The sequence below is a fragment of the Chiloscyllium plagiosum genome, unplaced genomic scaffold (assembly GCF_037043375.1).
Source record: "Chiloscyllium plagiosum isolate Xiang-an unplaced genomic scaffold, Cpla_swu_hap1 HiC_scaffold_22, whole genome shotgun sequence".
In the NCBI taxonomy this organism is placed as follows: Eukaryota; Metazoa; Chordata; class Chondrichthyes; order Orectolobiformes; family Hemiscylliidae; genus Chiloscyllium; species Chiloscyllium plagiosum.
In genome coordinates this window covers 8597900-8618588 of record NW_028270160.1, presented here as the reverse complement: position 1 = coordinate 8618588, position 20689 = coordinate 8597900, and the positions used below count along the sequence as shown (strand labels likewise).

Sequence of the window (20689 nt, the reverse complement as noted above, 5' to 3'; positions counted from 1 at the left end):
CACACACACACACTCCGCCCCCCCAACACACACACACACACTCCGCCCCCCCAACACACACACACACACTCCGCCCCCCCAACACACACACACACACTCCGCCCCCCCAACACACACACACTCCGCCCCCCCAACACACACACACACACTCCGCCCCCCCAACACACACACACACACACTCCGCCCCCCCAACACACACACACACACTCCGCCCCCCCAACACACACACACACACTCCGCCCCCCAACACACACACACACACTCCGCCCCCCAACACACTCACACACACTCCGCCCCCCAACACACTCACACCCACTCCGCCCCCCAACACACTCACACCCACTCCGCCCCCCAACACACTCACACCCACTCCGCCCCCCAACACACTCACACCACTCCGCCCCCCAACACACACACACACACTCCGCCCCCCCAACACACACACACACTCCGCCCCCCTCTCTCCAACACACACACACTCCGCCCCCCTCCCAACACACACACACACACACTCCGCCCTCCCCCCCCAACACACACACACTCCGCCCCCCAACACACACACACACTCCGCCCCCCCAACACACTCACACCCACTCCGCCCCCCAACACACTCACACCCACTCCGCCCCCCAACACACTCACACCCACTCCGCCCCCCAACACACTCACACCCACTCCGCCCCCCAACACACACACACACACTCCGCCCCCCCAACACACACACACACTCCGCCCCCCTCTCTCCAACACACACACACTCCGCCCCCCTCCCAACACACACACACACACACTCCGCCCTCCCCCCCCAACACACACACACTCCGCCCCCCAACACACACACACACTCCGCCCCCCCAACACACTCACACACTCCGCCCCCCCAACACACACACTCCGCCCCCCCAACACACACACACACTCCGCCCCCCCAACACACACACACACTCCGCCCCCCCAACACACACACACACTCCGCCCCCCCAACACACACACACACACAGCCCCCCCAACACACACACACAGCCCCCCCAACACACACACACAGCCCCCCCAACACACACACACACTCCGCCCCCCCAACACACACACACACACTCCGCCCCCCCAACACACACACACACTCCGCCCCCCCAACACACTCACACACTCCGCCCCCCCCAACACACACACTCCGCCCCCCCAACACACACACTCCGCCCCCCCAACACACACACACACTCCGCCCCCCAACACACACACACACTCCGCCCCCCCAACACACACACACACACTCCGCCCCCCCAACACACACACACACTCCGCCCCCCAACACACACACACTCCGCCCCCCCAACACACACACACTCCGCCCCCCCCAACACACACATACTCCGCCCCCCCAACACACACACACTCCGCCCCCCCAACACACACACACACTCCGCCCCCCAACACACACACACTCCGCCCCCCCAACACACACACACTCCGCCCCCCCCACACACACACACTCCGCCCCCCCACACACACACACTCCGCCCCCCCCACACACACACACTCCGCCCCCCCCACACACACACACTCCGCCCCCCCAACACACACACACTCCGCCCCCCCAACACACCCAACACACACACACACACACTCCGCCCCCCCAACACACACACACACGCTCCGCCCCCCCAACACACACACGCTCCGCCCCCCCAACACACACACACTCCGCCCCCCCCAACACACACATACTCCGCCCCCCCAACACACACACACACACCGCCCCCCCCACACACACACACTCCGCCCCCCCCACACACACACACTCCGCCCCCCCCACACACACACACTCCGCCCCCCCCACACACACACACTCCGCCCCCCCCACACACACACACTCCGCCCCCCCAACACACCCAACACACACACACACACACTCCGCCCCCCCAACACACACACACACGCTCCGCCCCCCCAACACACACACGCTCCGCCCCCCCAACACACACACACTCCGCCCCCCCCAACACACACATACTCCGCCCCCCCAACACACACACACACACCGCCCCCCCCACACACACACACTCCGCCCCCCCCACACACACACACTCCGCCCCCCCCACACACACACACTCCGCCCCCCCCACACACACACACTCCGCCCCCCCCACACACACACACTCCGCCCCCCCCACACACACACGCTCCGCCCCCCCAACACACACACACTCCGCCCCCCCCAACACACACATACTCCGCCCCCCCAACACACACACACACACCGCCCCCCCCACACACACATACTCCGCCCCCCCCACACACACACACTCCGCCCCCCCCACACACACACACTCCGCCCCCCCCACACACACACACTCCGCCCCCCCAACACACACACACACACTCCGCCCCCCCCACACACACACACTCCGCCCCCCCAACACACACACACACACACACACCGCCCCCCCAACACACACACACACGCTCCGCCCCCCCAACACACACACACACACTCCGCCCCCAACACACACACACACACTCCGCCCCCCCAACACACACACACACTCCGCCCCCCCAACACACACACACACTCCGCCCCCCCAACACACACACACTCCGCCCCCCCAACACACACACACTCCGCCCCCCCCAACACACACACACTCCGCCCCCCCAACACACATACTCCGCCCCCCCAACACACACATACTCCGCCCCCCCAACACACACATACTCCGCCCCCCCAACACACACACACACACGCTCCGCCCCCCCCAACACACACACGCTCCGCCCCCCCAACACACACACGCTCCGCCCCCCCAACACACACACACACACTCCGCCCCAACACACACACGCTCCGCCCCCCCAACACACACACACACACTCCGCCCCCAACACACACACACACACTCCGCCCCCCCAACACACACACACACACTCCGCCCCCCCAACACACACACACACACTCCGCCCCCCAACACACACACACACTCCGCCGCCCTCCCAACACACACACACACTCCGCCCCCTCCCCCAACACACACACTCCGCCCCCCCTCCCAACACACACACACTCCGCCCCCCTCCCAACACACACACACTCCGCCCCCCCAACACACACACACTCCGCCCCCCCAACACACACACACTCCGCACCCCCAACACACACACACTCCGCCCCCCCAACACACACACACTCCGCCCCCCCAACACACACACACTCCGCACCCCCCAACACACACATACTCCGCCCCCCCCAACACACACATACTCCGCCCCCCCAACACACACACGCTCCGCCCCCCCAACACACACACGCTCCGCCCCCCCCAACACACACACGCTCCACCCCCCCAACACACACACGCTCCACCCCCCCAACACACACACACTCCGCCCCCCCAACACACACACACACTCCGCCCCCCCAACACACACACACACTCCGCCCCCCCAACACACACACACACACAGCCCCCCCAACACACACACACAGCCCCCCCAACACACACACACAGCCCCCCCAACACACACACACACTCCGCCCCCCCAACACACACACACACTCCGCCCCCCCAACACACACACACACTCCGCCCCCCCAACACACTCACACACTCCGCCCCCCCCAACACACACACTCCGCCCCCCCAACACACACACTCCGCCCCCCCAACACACACACACACTCCGCCCCCCAACACACACACACACTCCGCCCCCCCAACACACACACACACACTCCGCCCCCCCAACACACACACACACTCCGCCCCCCAACACACACACACTCCGCCCCCCCAACACACACACACTCCGCCCCCCCCAACACACACATACTCCGCCCCCCAACACACACACACTCCGCCCCCCCAACACACACACACACTCCGCCCCCCAACACACACACACTCCGCCCCCCCAACACACACACACTCCGCCCCCCCCACACACACACACTCCGCCCCCCCACACACACACACTCCGCCCCCCCCACACACACACACTCCGCCCCCCCCACACACACACACTCCGCCCCCCCAACACACACACACTCCGCCCCCCCAACACACCCAACACACACACACACACACTCCGCCCCCCCAACACACACACACACGCTCCGCCCCCCCAACACACACACGCTCCGCCCCCCCAACACACACACACTCCGCCCCCCCCAACACACACATACTCCGCCCCCCCAACACACACACACACACCGCCCCCCCCACACACACACACTCCGCCCCCCCCACACACACACACTCCGCCCCCCCCACACACACACACTCCGCCCCCCCCACACACACACACTCCGCCCCCCCCACACACACACACTCCGCCCCCCCCACACACACACGCTCCGCCCCCCCAACACACACACACTCCGCCCCCCCCAACACACACATACTCCGCCCCCCCAACACACACACACACACCGCCCCCCCCACACACACATACTCCGCCCCCCCCACACACACACACTCCGCCCCCCCCACACACACACACTCCGCCCCCCCCACACACACACACTCCGCCCCCCCAACACACACACACACACTCCGCCCCCCCCACACACACACACTCCGCCCCCCCAACACACACACACACACACACACCGCCCCCCCAACACACACACACACGCTCCGCCCCCCCAACACACACACACACACTCCGCCCCCAACACACACACACACACTCCGCCCCCCCAACACACACACACACTCCGCCCCCCCAACACACACACACACTCCGCCCCCCCAACACACACACACTCCGCCCCCCCAACACACACACACTCCGCCCCCCCCAACACACACACACTCCGCCCCCCCAACACACATACTCCGCCCCCCCAACACACACATACTCCGCCCCCCCAACACACACATACTCCGCCCCCCCAACACACACACACACACGCTCCGCCCCCCCCAACACACACACGCTCCGCCCCCCCAACACACACACGCTCCGCCCCCCCAACACACACACACACACTCCGCCCCAACACACACACGCTCCGCCCCCCCAACACACACACACACACTCCGCCCCCAACACACACACACACACTCCGCCCCCCCAACACACACACACACACTCCGCCCCCCCAACACACACACACACACTCCGCCCCCCAACACACACACACACTCCGCCGCCCTCCCAACACACACACACACTCCGCCCCCTCCCCCAACACACACACTCCGCCCCCCCTCCCAACACACACACACTCCGCCCCCCTCCCAACACACACACACTCCGCCCCCCCAACACACACACACTCCGCCCCCCCAACACACACACACTCCGCACCCCCAACACACACACACTCCGCCCCCCCAACACACACACACTCCGCCCCCCCAACACACACACACTCCGCACCCCCCAACACACACATACTCCGCCCCCCCCAACACACACACGCTCCGCCCCCCCAACACACACACGCTCCGCCCCCCCCAACACACACACGCTCCGAACCCCAACACACACACGCTCCGACCCACAACACACACACGCTCCACCCCCCAACACACACACGCTCCACCCCCCAACACACACACGCTCCACCCCCCCAACACACACACGCTCCACCCCCCCCAACACACACACACTCCGCCCCCAACACACACACGCTCCGCCCCCCCAACACACACACGCTCCGCCCCCCCAACACACACACGCTCCACCCCCCCAACACACACATACACACTCCGCCCCCCGACACACACACACACTCCGCCCCCCCAACACACACACACACTCCGCCCCCCCACACACACACACACACTCCGCCCCCCCAACACACACACACACTCCGCCCCCCGACACACACACACACACTCCACCCTCCCAACACACACACACCGCCCCAACACACACACACCGCCCCAACACACACCACACACCGCCCCAACACACACCACACACCGCCCCCCCCAAACACACACACTCCGCCCCTCCCCCACACACACACTCCGCCCCTCCCCCAACACACGCACACACTCCGCCCCTCCCCAAACACACGCACACACTCCGCCCCTCCCCAAACACACGCACACACTCCGCCCCTCCCCAACACACACACACTCCGCCCCTCCCCAACACACACACACTCCGCCCCTCCCCAACACACACACACACCGCCCCAACACACACCACACACCGCCCCAACACACACCACACACCGCCCGAACACACACCACACACCGCCCCCCCCAAACACACACACTCCGCCCCTCCCCCACACACACACTCCGCCCCTCCCCCACACACACGCACACACTCCGCCCCTCCCCCAACACACGCACACACTCCGCCCCTCCCCAAACACACGCACACACTCCGCCCCTCCCCAAACACACGCACACACTCCGCCCCTCCCCAAACACACGCACACACTCCGCCCCTCCCCCAACACACGCACACACTCCGCCCCTCCCCAAACACACGCACACACTCCGCCCCTCCCCAAACACACGCACACACTCCGCCCCTCCCCAAACACACGCACACACTCCGCCCCTCCCCAAACACACGCACACACTCCGCCCCTCCCCAAACACACGCACACACTCCGCCCCTCCCCAACACACACACACTCCGCCCCTCCCCAACACACACACACTCCGCCCCTCCCCAACACACACACACTCCGCCCCTCCCCAACACACACACACTCCGCCCCTCCCCAACACACACACACACCGCCCCTCCCCCAACACACACACACTCCGCCCCTCCCCCAACACACACACACTCCGCCCCTCCCCCCAACACACACACACTCCGCCCCTCCCCCAACACACACACACTCCGCCCCTCCCCCAACACACACACACTCCGCCCCTCCCCCAATACAAACACACACACTCCGCGCCCCCTCCCCCAACACATACACACACTCCGCCCCCCCTCCCCAACACATACACACACACTCCGCCCCCCCTCCCCACACACACACACACACACTCCGCCCCCAACACACACACACACGCTCCGCCCCCAACACACACACACACGCTCCGCCCCCCCCAACACACACACACTCCGCCCCCCCAACACACACACACACACTCCGCCCCCCCAACACACACACACACACTCCGCCCCCCCAACACACACACACACACTCCGCCCCCCCAACACACACACACACGCTCCGCCCCCCCAACACACACACACACACTCCGCCCCCCCAACACACACACACACACTCCGCCCCCCCAACACACACACACACACTCCGCCCCCCCCAACACACACACACACACTCCGCCGCCCCCCAACACACACACACACTCCGCCCCTCCCCCAACACACACACACTCCGCCCCTCCCCCAACACACACACACTCCGCCCCTCCCCCAATACAAACACACACACTCCGCGCCCCCTCCCCCAACACATACACACACTCCGCCCCCCCTCCCCAACACATACACACACACTCCGCCCCCCCTCCCCAACACACACACACACACTCCGCCCCCAACACACACACACACGCTCCGCCCCCAACACACACACACACGCTCCGCCCCCCCCAACACACACACACTCCGCCCCCCCCAACACACACACACACACTCCGCCCCCCCAACACACACACACACACTCCGCCCCCCCAACACACACACACACACTCCGCCGCCCCCCAACACACACACACACTCCGCCCCCTCCCCCAACACACACACACTCCGCCCCCCCTCCCAACACACACACACACTCCGCCCCCCCAACACACACACACTCCGCCCCCCCAACACACACACACTCCGCCCCCCCCAACACACACACACTCCGCCCCCCCAACACACACACACTCCGCCCCCCCAACACACACATACTCCGCCCCCCCAACACACACACGCTCCGCCCTCCCAACACACACACGCTCCGCCCCCCCAACACACACACGCTCCGCCCTCCCAACACACACACGCTCGCCCCCACAACACACACACGCTCCGACCCCCAACACACACGCCGACCCCAACACACCACGCTCCGCCCTCCCAACACACACACGCTCCGCCCCCCCAACACACACACGCTCCGACCCCCAACACACACTCGCTCCGACCCCCAACACACACACTCTCCACCCCCCCAACACACACACACTCCGCCCCTCCCCCAACACACACACACTCCGCGCCCTCCCCAACAATACACACACTCCGCCCCTCCTCAACACACATCCCCCCACACCACACACTCCGCCCCCCCCTCCCCAACACACACACACACACTCCGCCCCCACACACACACACACGCTCCGCCCCCAACACACACACACACGCTCCGCCCCCCCCAACACACACACACTCCGCCCCCCAACACACACACACACACTCCGGCCCCCCCAACACACACACACACACTCCGCCCCCCAACACACACACACACACTCCGCCCCCCCAACACACACACACACGCTCCGCCCCCCCAACACACACACACACACTCCGCCCCCCAACACACACACACACACTCCGCCCCCCCCAACCACACACACACACTCCCGCCCCCCCAACACACACACACACACTCCGCCGCCCCCCAACACACACACACACTCCGCCCCTCCCCCAACACACACACACTCCGCCCTCCCCAACACACACACACTCCGCCCCTCCCCCAATACAAACACACACACTCCGCGCCCCCTCCCCAACACATACACACACTCCGCCCCCCCTCCCCAACACATACACACACACTCCGCCCCCCTCCCCAACACACACACACACACTCCGCCCCCAACACACACACACACGCTCCGCCCCCAACACACACACACACGCTCCGCCCCCCCCAACACACACACACTCCGCCCCCCAACACACACACACACACTCCGCCCCCCCAACACACACACACACACTCCGCCCCCCCCAACACACACACACACACTCCGCCGCCCCCAACACACACACACACCGCCCCTCCCACCAACACTCACACACTCCTCCCCCTCCCAACACACACACACTCCGCCCCCCCAACACACACACACTCCGCCCCCCAACACACACACACTCCGCCCCCCCCAACACACACACACTCCGCCCCCCCCAACACACACACACTCCGCCCCCACAACACACACACATACTCCGCCCCCCCAACACACACACCCTCCGCCTCTCCCAACAACACACGCTCCGCCCCCCAACACACACACGCTCCGACCCCCAACACACACACGCTCCGACCCCCAACACACACACCGCTCCACCCCCCAACACACACACGCTCCACCCCCCAACACACACACGCTCCACCCCCCAACACACACACGCTCCACCCCCCCAACACACACACACACACTCCGCCCCCCCAACACACACACGCTCCCCCCCCAACACACACACGCTCCACCCCCCAACACACACACGCTCCACCCCCCAACACACACACGCTCCACCCCCCAACACACACACGCTCCACCCCCAACACACACACGCTCCAACCCCCAACACACACACGCTCCACCCCCCAACACACACACGCTCCACCCCCAACACACACACGCTCCACCCCCCAACACACACACGCTCCACCCCCCAACACACACACGCTCACCCCCCCAACACACACACGCTCCACCCCCCCCAACACACACACGCTCCACCCCCCACCCACACACGCTCCACCCCCCAACACACACACACATACTCCGCCCCCCCAACACACACACGCTCCGCCCCCCCAACACACACACGCTCCGCCCCCCCAACACACACACGCTCCGACCCCCAACACACACACGCTCCACCCCCCAACACACACACGCTCCACCCCCCAACACACACACACTCCGCCCCCCCCAACACACACACACACACTCCGCCCCCCCAACACACACACACACACTCCGCCCCCCCAACACACACACACACACTCCGCCCCCCCAACACACACACACGCTCCGCCCCCCCAACACACACACACACACTCCGCCCCCCCACACACACACACACACTCCGCCCCCCCAACACAACACACACACTCCGCGCCCCCAACACACACACACACATCCGCCCCTCCCCCAACACACACACACTCCCGCCCCTCCCCCAACACACACACACACACTCTCCGCCCCTCCCCAATACAAACACACACACTCCGCGCCCCCTCCCCCAACACATACACACACTCCGCCCCCCCTCCCCAACACATACACACACACTCCGCCCCCCCTCCCCAACACACACACACACACTCCGCCCCCAACACACACACACACGCTCCGCCCCCAACACACACACACACGCTCCGCCCCCCCCCAACACACACACACTCCGCCCCCCCAACACACACACACACACTCCGCCCCCCAACACACACACACACACTGCCGCCCCCCCACACACACACACACACCTCGCCGCCCCCCAACACACACACACACTCCGCCCCCTCCCCCAACACACACACACTCCGCCCCCCCTCCCACACACACACACACACTCCGCCCCCCCAACACACACACACTCCCCGCCCCCCAACACACACACACTCCGACCCCCCAACACACACACACTCCGCCCCCCCAACACACACACACTCCGCCCCCCAACACACACATACTCCGCCCCCCCAACACACACACGCTCCGCCCCCCCAACACACACACGCTCCGACCCCCAACACACACACGCTCCGACCCCAACACACACACGCTCCACCCCCCCAACACACACACGCTCCACCCCCCAACACACACACGCTCCACCCCCCAACACACACACGCTCCACCCCCCAACACACACACACACACCTCCGCCCCCCCAACACACACACGCTCCAACCCCCCAACACACACACGCTCCACCCCCCAACACACACACGCTCCACCCCCCCAACACACACACGCTCCACCCCCCCAACACACACACGCTCCCCCCCAACACACACACGCTCCAACCCCCAACACACACACGCTCCACCCCCCCAACACACACACGCTCCACCCCCAACACACACACGCTCCACCCCCCCAACACACACACGCTCCACCCCCCAACACACACACGCTCCACCCCCCCAACACACACACGCTCCACCCCCCCCAACACACACACGCTCCACCCCCCCCAACACACACACGCTCCACCCCCCCAACACACACACACATACTCCGCCCCCCCAACACACACACGCTCCGCCCCCCCAACACACACACGCTCCGCCCCCCCAACACACACACGCTCCGACCCCCAACACACACACGCTCCGACCCCCAACACACACACGCTCCACCCCCCCAACACACACACGCTCCACCCCCCCAACACACACACGCTCCACCCCCCCAACACACACACGCTCCACCCCCCAACACACACACACTCCGCCCCCCCCAACACACACATACTCCGCCCCCCCAACACACACACGCTCCGCCCCCCCAACACACACACGCTCCGCCCCCCCAACACACACACGCTCCGACCCCCAACACACACACGCTCCGACCCCCAACACACACACGCTCCACCCCCCCAACACACACACGCTCCACCCCCCCAACACACACACGCTCCACCCCCCCAACACACACACGCTCCACCCCCCAACACACACACGCTCCGCCCCCCCAACACACACACACACACTCCGCCCCCAACACACACACACACACTCCGCCCCCCCCAACACACACACGCTCCGCCCCCCCAACACACACACACACGCTCCGCCCCCCCAACACACACACACACGCTCCGCCCCCCCAACACACACACACACACTCCGCCCCCAACACACACACACACTCCGCCCCCCCAACACACACACACACACACTCCGCCCCCCCAACACACACACACACTCCGCCGCCCCCCCAACACACACACACACTCCGCCGCCCCCCCAACACACACACACACTCCGCCCCCCCAACACACACACACACTCCGCCCCCTCCCCCAACACACACACACTCCGCCCCCCCTCCCAACACACACACACACTCCGCCCCCCCAACACACACACACTCCGCCCCCCCAACACACACACACTCCGCCCCCCCCAACACACACATACTCCGCCCCCCCAACACACACACGCTCCGCCCCCCCAACACACACACGCTCCGCCCCCCCAACACACACACGCTCCGACCCCCAACACACACACGCTCCACCCCCCCAACACACACACGCTCCACCCCCCAACACACACACGCTCCACCCCCCAACACACACACGCTCCACCCCCCCAACACACACACGCTCCACCCCCCAACACACACACGCTCCACCCCCCCAACACACACACGCTCCACCCCCCCAACACACACACGCTCCGCCCCCAACACACACACGCTCCGCCCCCCCAACACACACACGCTCCGCCCCCCCAACACACACATACACACTCCGCCCCCCGACACACACATACACACTCCGCCCCCCGACACACACACACACTCCGCCCCCCCAACACACACACACACTCCGCCCCCCCACACACACACACACTCCGCCCCCCGACACACACACACACACACTCCACCCTCCCGACACACACACACCGCCCCAACACACACACACCGCCCCAACACACACACACCGCCCCAACACACACCATACACCGCCCCAACACACACCACACACCGCCCCCCCCAAACACACACACTCCGCCCCTCCCCCACACACACACTCCGCCCCTCCCCCAACACACGCACACACTCCGCCCCTCCCCCAACACACGCACACACTCCGCCCCTCCCCAAACACACGCACACACTCCGCCCCTCCCCAAACACACGCACACACTCCGCCCCTCCCCAAACACACGCACACACTCCGCCCCTCCCCAAACACACGCACACACTCCGCCCCTCCCCAAACACACGCACACACTCCGCCCCTCCCCAACACGCACACACTCCGCCCCTCCCCAACACACACACACTCCGCCCCTCCCCAACACACACACACTCCGCCCCTCCCCAACACACACACACTCCGCCCCTCCCCAACACACACACACTCCGCCCCTCCCCAACACACACACACTCCGCCCCTCCCCCAACACACACACTCCGCCCCTCCCCCAACACACACACTCCGCCCCTCCCCCAACACACACACTCCGCCCCTCCCCCAACACACACACACTCCGCCCCTCCCCCAACACACACACACTCCGCCCCTCCCCCAACACACACACACTCCGCCCCTCCCCCAATACAAACACACACACTCCGCGCCCCCTCCCCCAACACATACACACACTCCGCCCCCCCTCCCCAACACATACACACACACTCCGCCCCCCCTCCCCAACACATACACACACACTCCGCCCCCCCTCCCCAACACATACACACACACTCCGCCCCCCCCCAATACAAACACACACACTCCGCGCCCCCTCCCCCAACACATACACACACTCCGCCCCCCCTCCCCAACACATACACACACACTCCGCCCCCCCTCCCCAACACATACACACACACTCCGCCCCCCCTCCCCAATACAAACACACACACTCCGCCCCCCTCCCCAACACATACACACACACTCCGCCCCCTCCCCCCAACACATACACACACACTCCGCCCCCCTCCCCAACACATACACACACACTCCGCCCCCCTCCCCAATACAAACACACACACTCCGCCCCCCTCCCCAACACATACACACACACTCCGCCCCCCTCCCCAACACATACACACACACTCCGCCCCCTCCCCCCAACACATACACACACACTCCGCCCCCCCTCCCCAACACATACACACACACTCCGCCCCCCTCCCCAATACAAACACACACACTCCGCCCCCTCCCCCCAACACATACACACACACTCCGCCCCCCTCCCCAACACATACACACACACTCCGCCCCCTCCCCCCAACACATACACACACACTCCGCCCCCCCTCCCCAACACATACACACACACTCCGCCCCCCTCCCCAATACAAACACACACACTCCGCCCCCCCTCCCCAACACATACACACACACTCCGCCCCCCCCTCCCCTACACATACACACACTCCGCCCCCCTCCCCAACACATACACACACACTCCGCCCCCCTCCCCAATAAAAACACACACACTCCGCCCCCCCTCCCCAACACATACACACACACTCCGCCCCCCCTCCCCTACACATACACACACACTCCGCCCCCCCTCCCCAACACATACACACACACTCCGCCCCCCCTCCCCAACACATACACACACACTCCGCCCCCCCTCCCCTACACATACACACACACTCCGCCCCCCCTCCCCAACACATACACACACACTCCGCCCCCCCTCCCCTACTCATACACACACACTCCGCCCCCCCCTCCCCAACACATACACACACACTCCGCCCCCCCCTCCCCAACACATACACACACACTCCGCCCCCCCCTCCCCAACACATACACACACACTCCGCCCTCCCCCTCCCCAACACATACACACACACTCCGCCCCCCCTCCCCAACACATACACACACACTCCGCCCCCCCCCTCCCCCCTCCCCCCAACACACACACACACACACACACACACACAGCAGTTGTATTCTCTACGTTTTTTGCTGTGGGAGATAGTGGGCCTGGAGGCAGGAGGAGAGATGGGGATCAAAGTTGGCACAACTTACACCAGTGATGCGGCAAACTCAATCAGCCAATAGGCTGCACTGTCATCAGTCTCTGCAGCGGGATTCTTAGGAATCTCTGCACTTTCTGGCCAATCATTCCCCCATTTCTGAGCAAACACTGAGCAAGAGCTTAATGACTTGTGAATTCTGCAGATGTTTCCTGTAACCATCCCAATCCCTCAGCAGAGGGAGCTATAGGCTGCTATTTCCAATTCTGAAAGAAAACCATGTACCACAATGTTTCCAACAGTTAATCTCTCCACAGATACCCGAGTTGCTTTTTAATTGTTTTAAACTTATTTTTCTAATCAACATATTCAGTGATGTTATTACATACCTCTGTTCCAAGGCAAACAATCACATCTCCAGAATAAAACAGAGGTCAGCAAACTGTACCAGAAGCAGAAAACCATGACAGTACCATATATATTTTTCTGAGTCAGGTCGATATTAATGGCCCTTCAACACAGGATGATCTGGACCAGGATTACTGGCGAGTAATTGAGAATTAAACATTTCGATACTAACTTTGTAGATTTTTATAGTCCAGGACTTGAGTATTGCTGAATAAAAAAGGCATTTTATTGAAGATGTTCATCCTACTCTCATCAGGAACAATTCACAAGAAAATGCCAATTCAAGGGAAAAAAATAACATTTCTACTGCATGAGAGGAGAGTGCTGGCTGGACACTGATTGGTAGATGCATTGCCATGGAGAACATATCAGTTAATGATGATCGACAGGTAACTGCCAGGCTTTGTTTAAATTTTAAAGCAGGTAGATTGACTCTGATCGGCATTGTCTGAGAAATGATCCAGCAAGTGGCTGTCACCTAATTTGTGGCGTTGAAACAGGGGCAGTGTGTGCACATTCTTTCCATCTGTATGGATGTAGCCTCCAGTTATGTGCAAATACACACAGGTACTGTACTGCACTGTGTACTGCAAGATCTTATAGAACAGAATCCCTACAGTGTGGAAACAGGCCCTTTGGCCCAACAAGTCCATACTGACCGCCTGAAGAGTAACCCACCCAGACACATTCCCCTACCCTATTACTCTACATTTATCCCTGACTAATGCACCTAATCTACACATCCCTGAACACTAGGCAATTTAGCATGGTCAATTCACCTAATCTGCACATCTTTGGATTGTGGGAGGAAACCAGAGCACCCAGAGGAAACCCACGCAGACTCCACACAGGCAGTAGCCCGAGGCTGGAAACAAACTCGGATCCCTGACGCTGTGAGTCAGCAGGGCTAACCACTGAGCCACCGTGCTACCAAAGTGTGTGTTAACACATCATGGATGAGATTCTGCGGGGTTCATTTTCATTTTGCTACCTTTCTGGCTTGTGTGGAGAATGCTGAATGCAGCTTCACAAGTTTATGGATCATTTATCCTCAGGTTAAGGCAGCCAGGGTACACCCTGTGGAAAAAGGCTGGCAGAGGAGTGAGTGGAGCAACGAGCCAGGGGATGTGTTTTCAGATGCCCTCCCATATCCCAGCCTGCCTGCTTTGACAACATTGTCTCACTTTGAAACATGAGGCTGTGAACTTGTATCTGATCGGATTCGTTGATCAATGGGTTTGAATGAATTCACACTCCCTTCTTTAAGATACAAGACTGATGGTACCAAGGTCTGTGGACCATCCAATGGTCACCAAGTGCCAGCAACATTGGCAGCTCCAGCAGTCTACGTTGGTGATAGGTAGGATCTGATCGGATCAATTCCCCTTTTTGCTTATTCATTCATGGGATGTGGGTGCCACTGGCTGGGCCCAGGATTTATTACCCCCTGTCCCTAATTTCCCCCTTGAGAAGGTGGGGGTGAGCAGCCTTCTTGAACCGCTGCAGTCCATGTGCTGTAGGTTGACCCACAATGCGCTTAGGGAGGAAATTCCAGGATTCTGACCCAGCGACAGTGAGGGAACAGTGGTACATTTCCAAGTCAGGATAGTGAGAGGCTTGGAGGGGAATTGCAGGGGATGGTGTTCCCATGTATCTGCTGCCTTGTCCTTCTAGATGAATGTGGTCGGGGGTTTGGTAAGTGCCATCTGTTGATGGTTGGTGAATTTCTGCAGTGCATCTTGGAGATAGAATATACTGTTGCTACTGAGTGCCAATGGTGGAGGGAGTGGATGCAGTACAAATCAAACAGGCTGCTTTGTCCTGGATGGTGTCAAGCTTCTTCAGTGTTGTTGGAGCTGCACCCATCCAGGGAATTGGGGAGTATTCCATCACTCTCCTGACTTGTGCTTTGCAGATAGTGAGCAGGTTTTAGGGAGTCAGGAGGTGAGTTACTCACTGCGGTATTCCCAACCCCTGACCTGTTCTTGAATCCATTGTGTTTATGTGGTGAGTCCAGTTGAGTTTCTGGTCAATGGTAACCCTCAGGATGTTGACGATGGGGGGGATTCAGTGTTGGTAACACTGTTGAATGCCAAGGGGTAGTGGTTAGATTGGCTGTTATTGGTGATAGCCATAGCCTGGCATGAATGTTACTTATTACTTGTCAGCCTAAGCCTGGAGATTGTCCAGTTCCCGTTGCATTCGAACATGAACTGCTTCAGTGTCTGAACATTGTGTAATTATTGGCAAACATCCCACTTCTGACCTTATAATGAAGGGAAGGTAATTGATGAAGCAGCTGAAGATGGTTGGGTCGAGGGCACTATCCTGAGGAACTCCTTCGTGCTGCCACTCACTTGTCATTTTTTGAGTGCCACATTCTCCCAGACTGGTGCTTCCTGTGAGTGCCAGTCTCTCTCTCTTACCTGAATTATCACCTGGAGTTACTCTCTCCTTCTGGGCATTTCCTTCAGGTGGAACTGGTTGATCACCAGTCGTTGTAGAGGAGTGTGCAGAACCTGATACTGCCAATAGAACACAGCACACTGACACTTTAAACAACATGAGACCTGGCTACAGTAAACAGCCAGGGGACAAATGGGACCCTGAGAGGGATAAATCTCTCAAAGACAACATGTCCAGCAAGGCAGCACTCCCTCAGTAACACAATGAAGTATCAGCCTGCATTCTGGGATCAAGAGCCTGGAACAGGACTTGAACCTGTGACTCAGTGACTCAAAAGCAACAGAGTCACTGGTAGAGCCAGAGTGAAAATGGGGAGGCCAGCAATGGGAGCCACTGGAGGGAGTAAAACAAGGCTCATGCATGGCAACATTCCAAAATGTGTCAGTAAATCACAGCAGCCTTGGAGGTGACTTGCAGCCTGCAGTGCAGTGAACATGGCGATACGTTTACACAGTGAAGGACTCAGACATTACTGGTTACACTGTAAGATTTCGTTTATTGCAATGAAGAAGCATTTGCGACAGATTGTGGCCTAAATTCGCAGCCAGCATCTCAACTGGAGAGCACACAGTGGGTTTGGATTGTCCCAGCTCTCAAAAAAAACACACAAAATGTGAGGCTTGGTGTCAGCTGTTAACTGCCCTCAAACACAAACCCTGAAATACTGCAGATGTTGGAGATCTGGTACAAAATCAGGAAGTGCGGGAGAAACTCAACATCCATACGGAGAGAAAAACAGAGTCAGCGTCTCGAGGCTCAAACACCGAGGGATAAACACAAATCTGACTCATTGTGATTTGAAGCGGTAACTTTGTTCCTCTCTCCACAGATGCTGCCAGATCAACAGACTGTTTCCAGAACCTTCTGTCAGAGTGTTAGCTTGGCCTGACCACAGAAACATTTAACATTCATGTCTGCAAAGCTCAGAGAGAATCTCCAGCTCACTTTCACTATTAATCAATCTCTTCATGTCGAGCTCCCTGGTTATCGGAGTAAGCAGAGGTTAATCTCTCACCAGCGGAGCAACTTCAGCAGCATTCCTGGCGCTGTACACAGCAACTTTTGTCAAGGCCTGCAGTCCCTTCAGCCACTGGCTGCTCCGTCAGCTTGAATGGATCAACAGCGTTGTCCTAAAGAAATGGGAATCAACAAAACCAAAACGTTAAAACCTCAGTATGAACAAAAAGAACATAGGGACTAGGAGCAGGAGCAGGCCCTTCGAGCCTGATCCCCCATTCAATAAGAACATGGCTGATCTTTTCATGGGCTCAGCTCCACTTACCCGCCCTCTCACCAAATCCCTTAATTCCTTTACGGTTCAAAACATTATCTATCTTAGCTTTTAAAATGTTTACTAAAGTAATATCAACTACTTCACTGGGCAGGGAGTTCCATTGACTCACAACCCGCTGGATGAAGAAGTTTCTTTTCAATTCAGTCCCAAATCTGCTCTCTCTAATTTTGAGGCTATGCCCTCTTGTCCTAGTTTCACCTGCCAGTGGAAACATTCTCTCTACTTCTATCTTAGCTATTCCCTTCATAATGTCATAGGTTTCTATAAATTCCACCCTTATTATTCTGAATTCCAGTGAATATAATCCCAATCTACTCAGTCTCTCCTCATAAACCAACCCCCTCAACCCTGGAACCAACTTAGTGAACCTCCTGTGCACCCCCTCCAGTGCCAGTACATCCTTTCTCAAGTAAGGAGACCAAAACTGCACACAGTACTCCAGGTGTGGCCTCACCAGTACCATGTACAGCTGCAACATAACTTCCCTGCTTTTAAACTTCCACCAATCACTCTGTGGATTAGACTTGTCCCCCACAGGACCACTGGGGCTCCCTGGGATACCCAAGACAACCACCAATGTCAGCCATGGCTCAAGTTGGTAGCAGTGTCCTTACTGAGCCATTGGCTCCAGACCTTGAGTAAAACAGTCAATACTGACAGTCCCAGGCAGTACTGAGGGACAGCTGCACTGTTGTCGGTGCCACCTTTCAGCTCGGAAATGTAAACCCCATCTTCTGAAGAAGTCATACAAGACTCAAAACATTATACAGTCATACAGCACGAAAACAGACCCTTCGGTCCAACCAGTCCATGCCAACCATAATCCCAAACTAAACTAGTCCCATCTGCCAGCCCTTGGCCCATATCTTTCCAAACATTTCTTACTCATGAACGTTAACTCTGTCTCTCTCTTCACAGGTGGCTGCTAGATCTGCTGAGTGTCTCCAGCATTCTCTGTCGTTGTTCTGGCATCTGCAGGATTTTGCTTTGAGTTGAACCCCATGCATGTGTTGGCCATGAAGAGGAGATGTCGGGCAAGTGATCCACGATCTCCTGTCACTATTTATCCCTCCAAAAATATCACAAGGAAACAGATTACCCGATCATGATCACTTTTCTGGTGGAGCTTGATGTGCTCCAATGCAACCACATTCAAAAACACTTTTCCATGGCCGGTGGTGTGAAAAGTGCTATATAAATGCAAACCTCTCTTGCTTTATGACACAGGAGCAAAAACATTAATTTATATAGCCACTTCTCAAAATATGTCACAAAACATTTCAGATCCACTCAATTATGTTTTTTATTGTCCAATTATGTTTCTCTCAAGCTTTGTTTTTTTTAAACACATGCATTAGTGACTGTGGGCTGATTATGCGTCAGTGCCCAGCTCAGGGGTGACTCGGGCAGATGTGGAAGATCCCAGGGTATATCTTAATAAAAAGCCGCTGCAGGATCTCTTTCTCCATCTGAATGAACAAACTGGTCTCTAATTTGAACAGGAACACCTCCAACAAGACAGCACCCAGAATTCCTTCAGCCTAACTCAAGATCACCCAAACACATGCCCTGAACAGCCTCCACTTCTTAAAACTCTGCTGCGTCCCAACTCACGCCAAGTTCCATTTGCCCATCAGCCTTGTGCTCACCGACCTGCACCAGCTCCTGATAAAGCAACATCTCATGGCCACTTCCACAGAGAAGGACCAGGGCAGCAGATATATGGAAACACCAAACCCTACAAGTGCCCCTCCAAGCCACTCACCATCCTGACTTGGAAATATTTCGCTGTTCCTTCAGTGTCGCTGGATCAAAAACTTGGAATTCCCTCCCTAAGGGCATTGTGGGTCAACCCACAGCAGGTGGAGTGTAGTAGTTCAAGAAGGCAGCTCACCCCCACCTTCTGAAGGGGCAACTAGAG

The 20689-nt window shown here is 59.9% G+C and overlaps 1 protein-coding gene across 2 annotated transcripts in view; it reads right to left on the bottom strand.

The window, feature by feature from the left end:
* Positions 1–17950: 17950 nt before the first annotated feature.
* The window catches only part of as3mt (arsenite methyltransferase), a 64153-nt gene continuing 61414 nt past the window's right edge, over positions 17951–20689 (bottom strand). For both annotated transcript variants that reach the window (XM_043713041.2, XM_043713042.2), the window contains exon 11: positions 17951–18604. In XM_043713041.2, the coding sequence (XP_043568976.2) occupies positions 18503–18604 (102 nt within the window). In that variant the 3' untranslated portion in view covers positions 17951–18502. The remainder of the gene's footprint in view (positions 18605–20689) is intronic.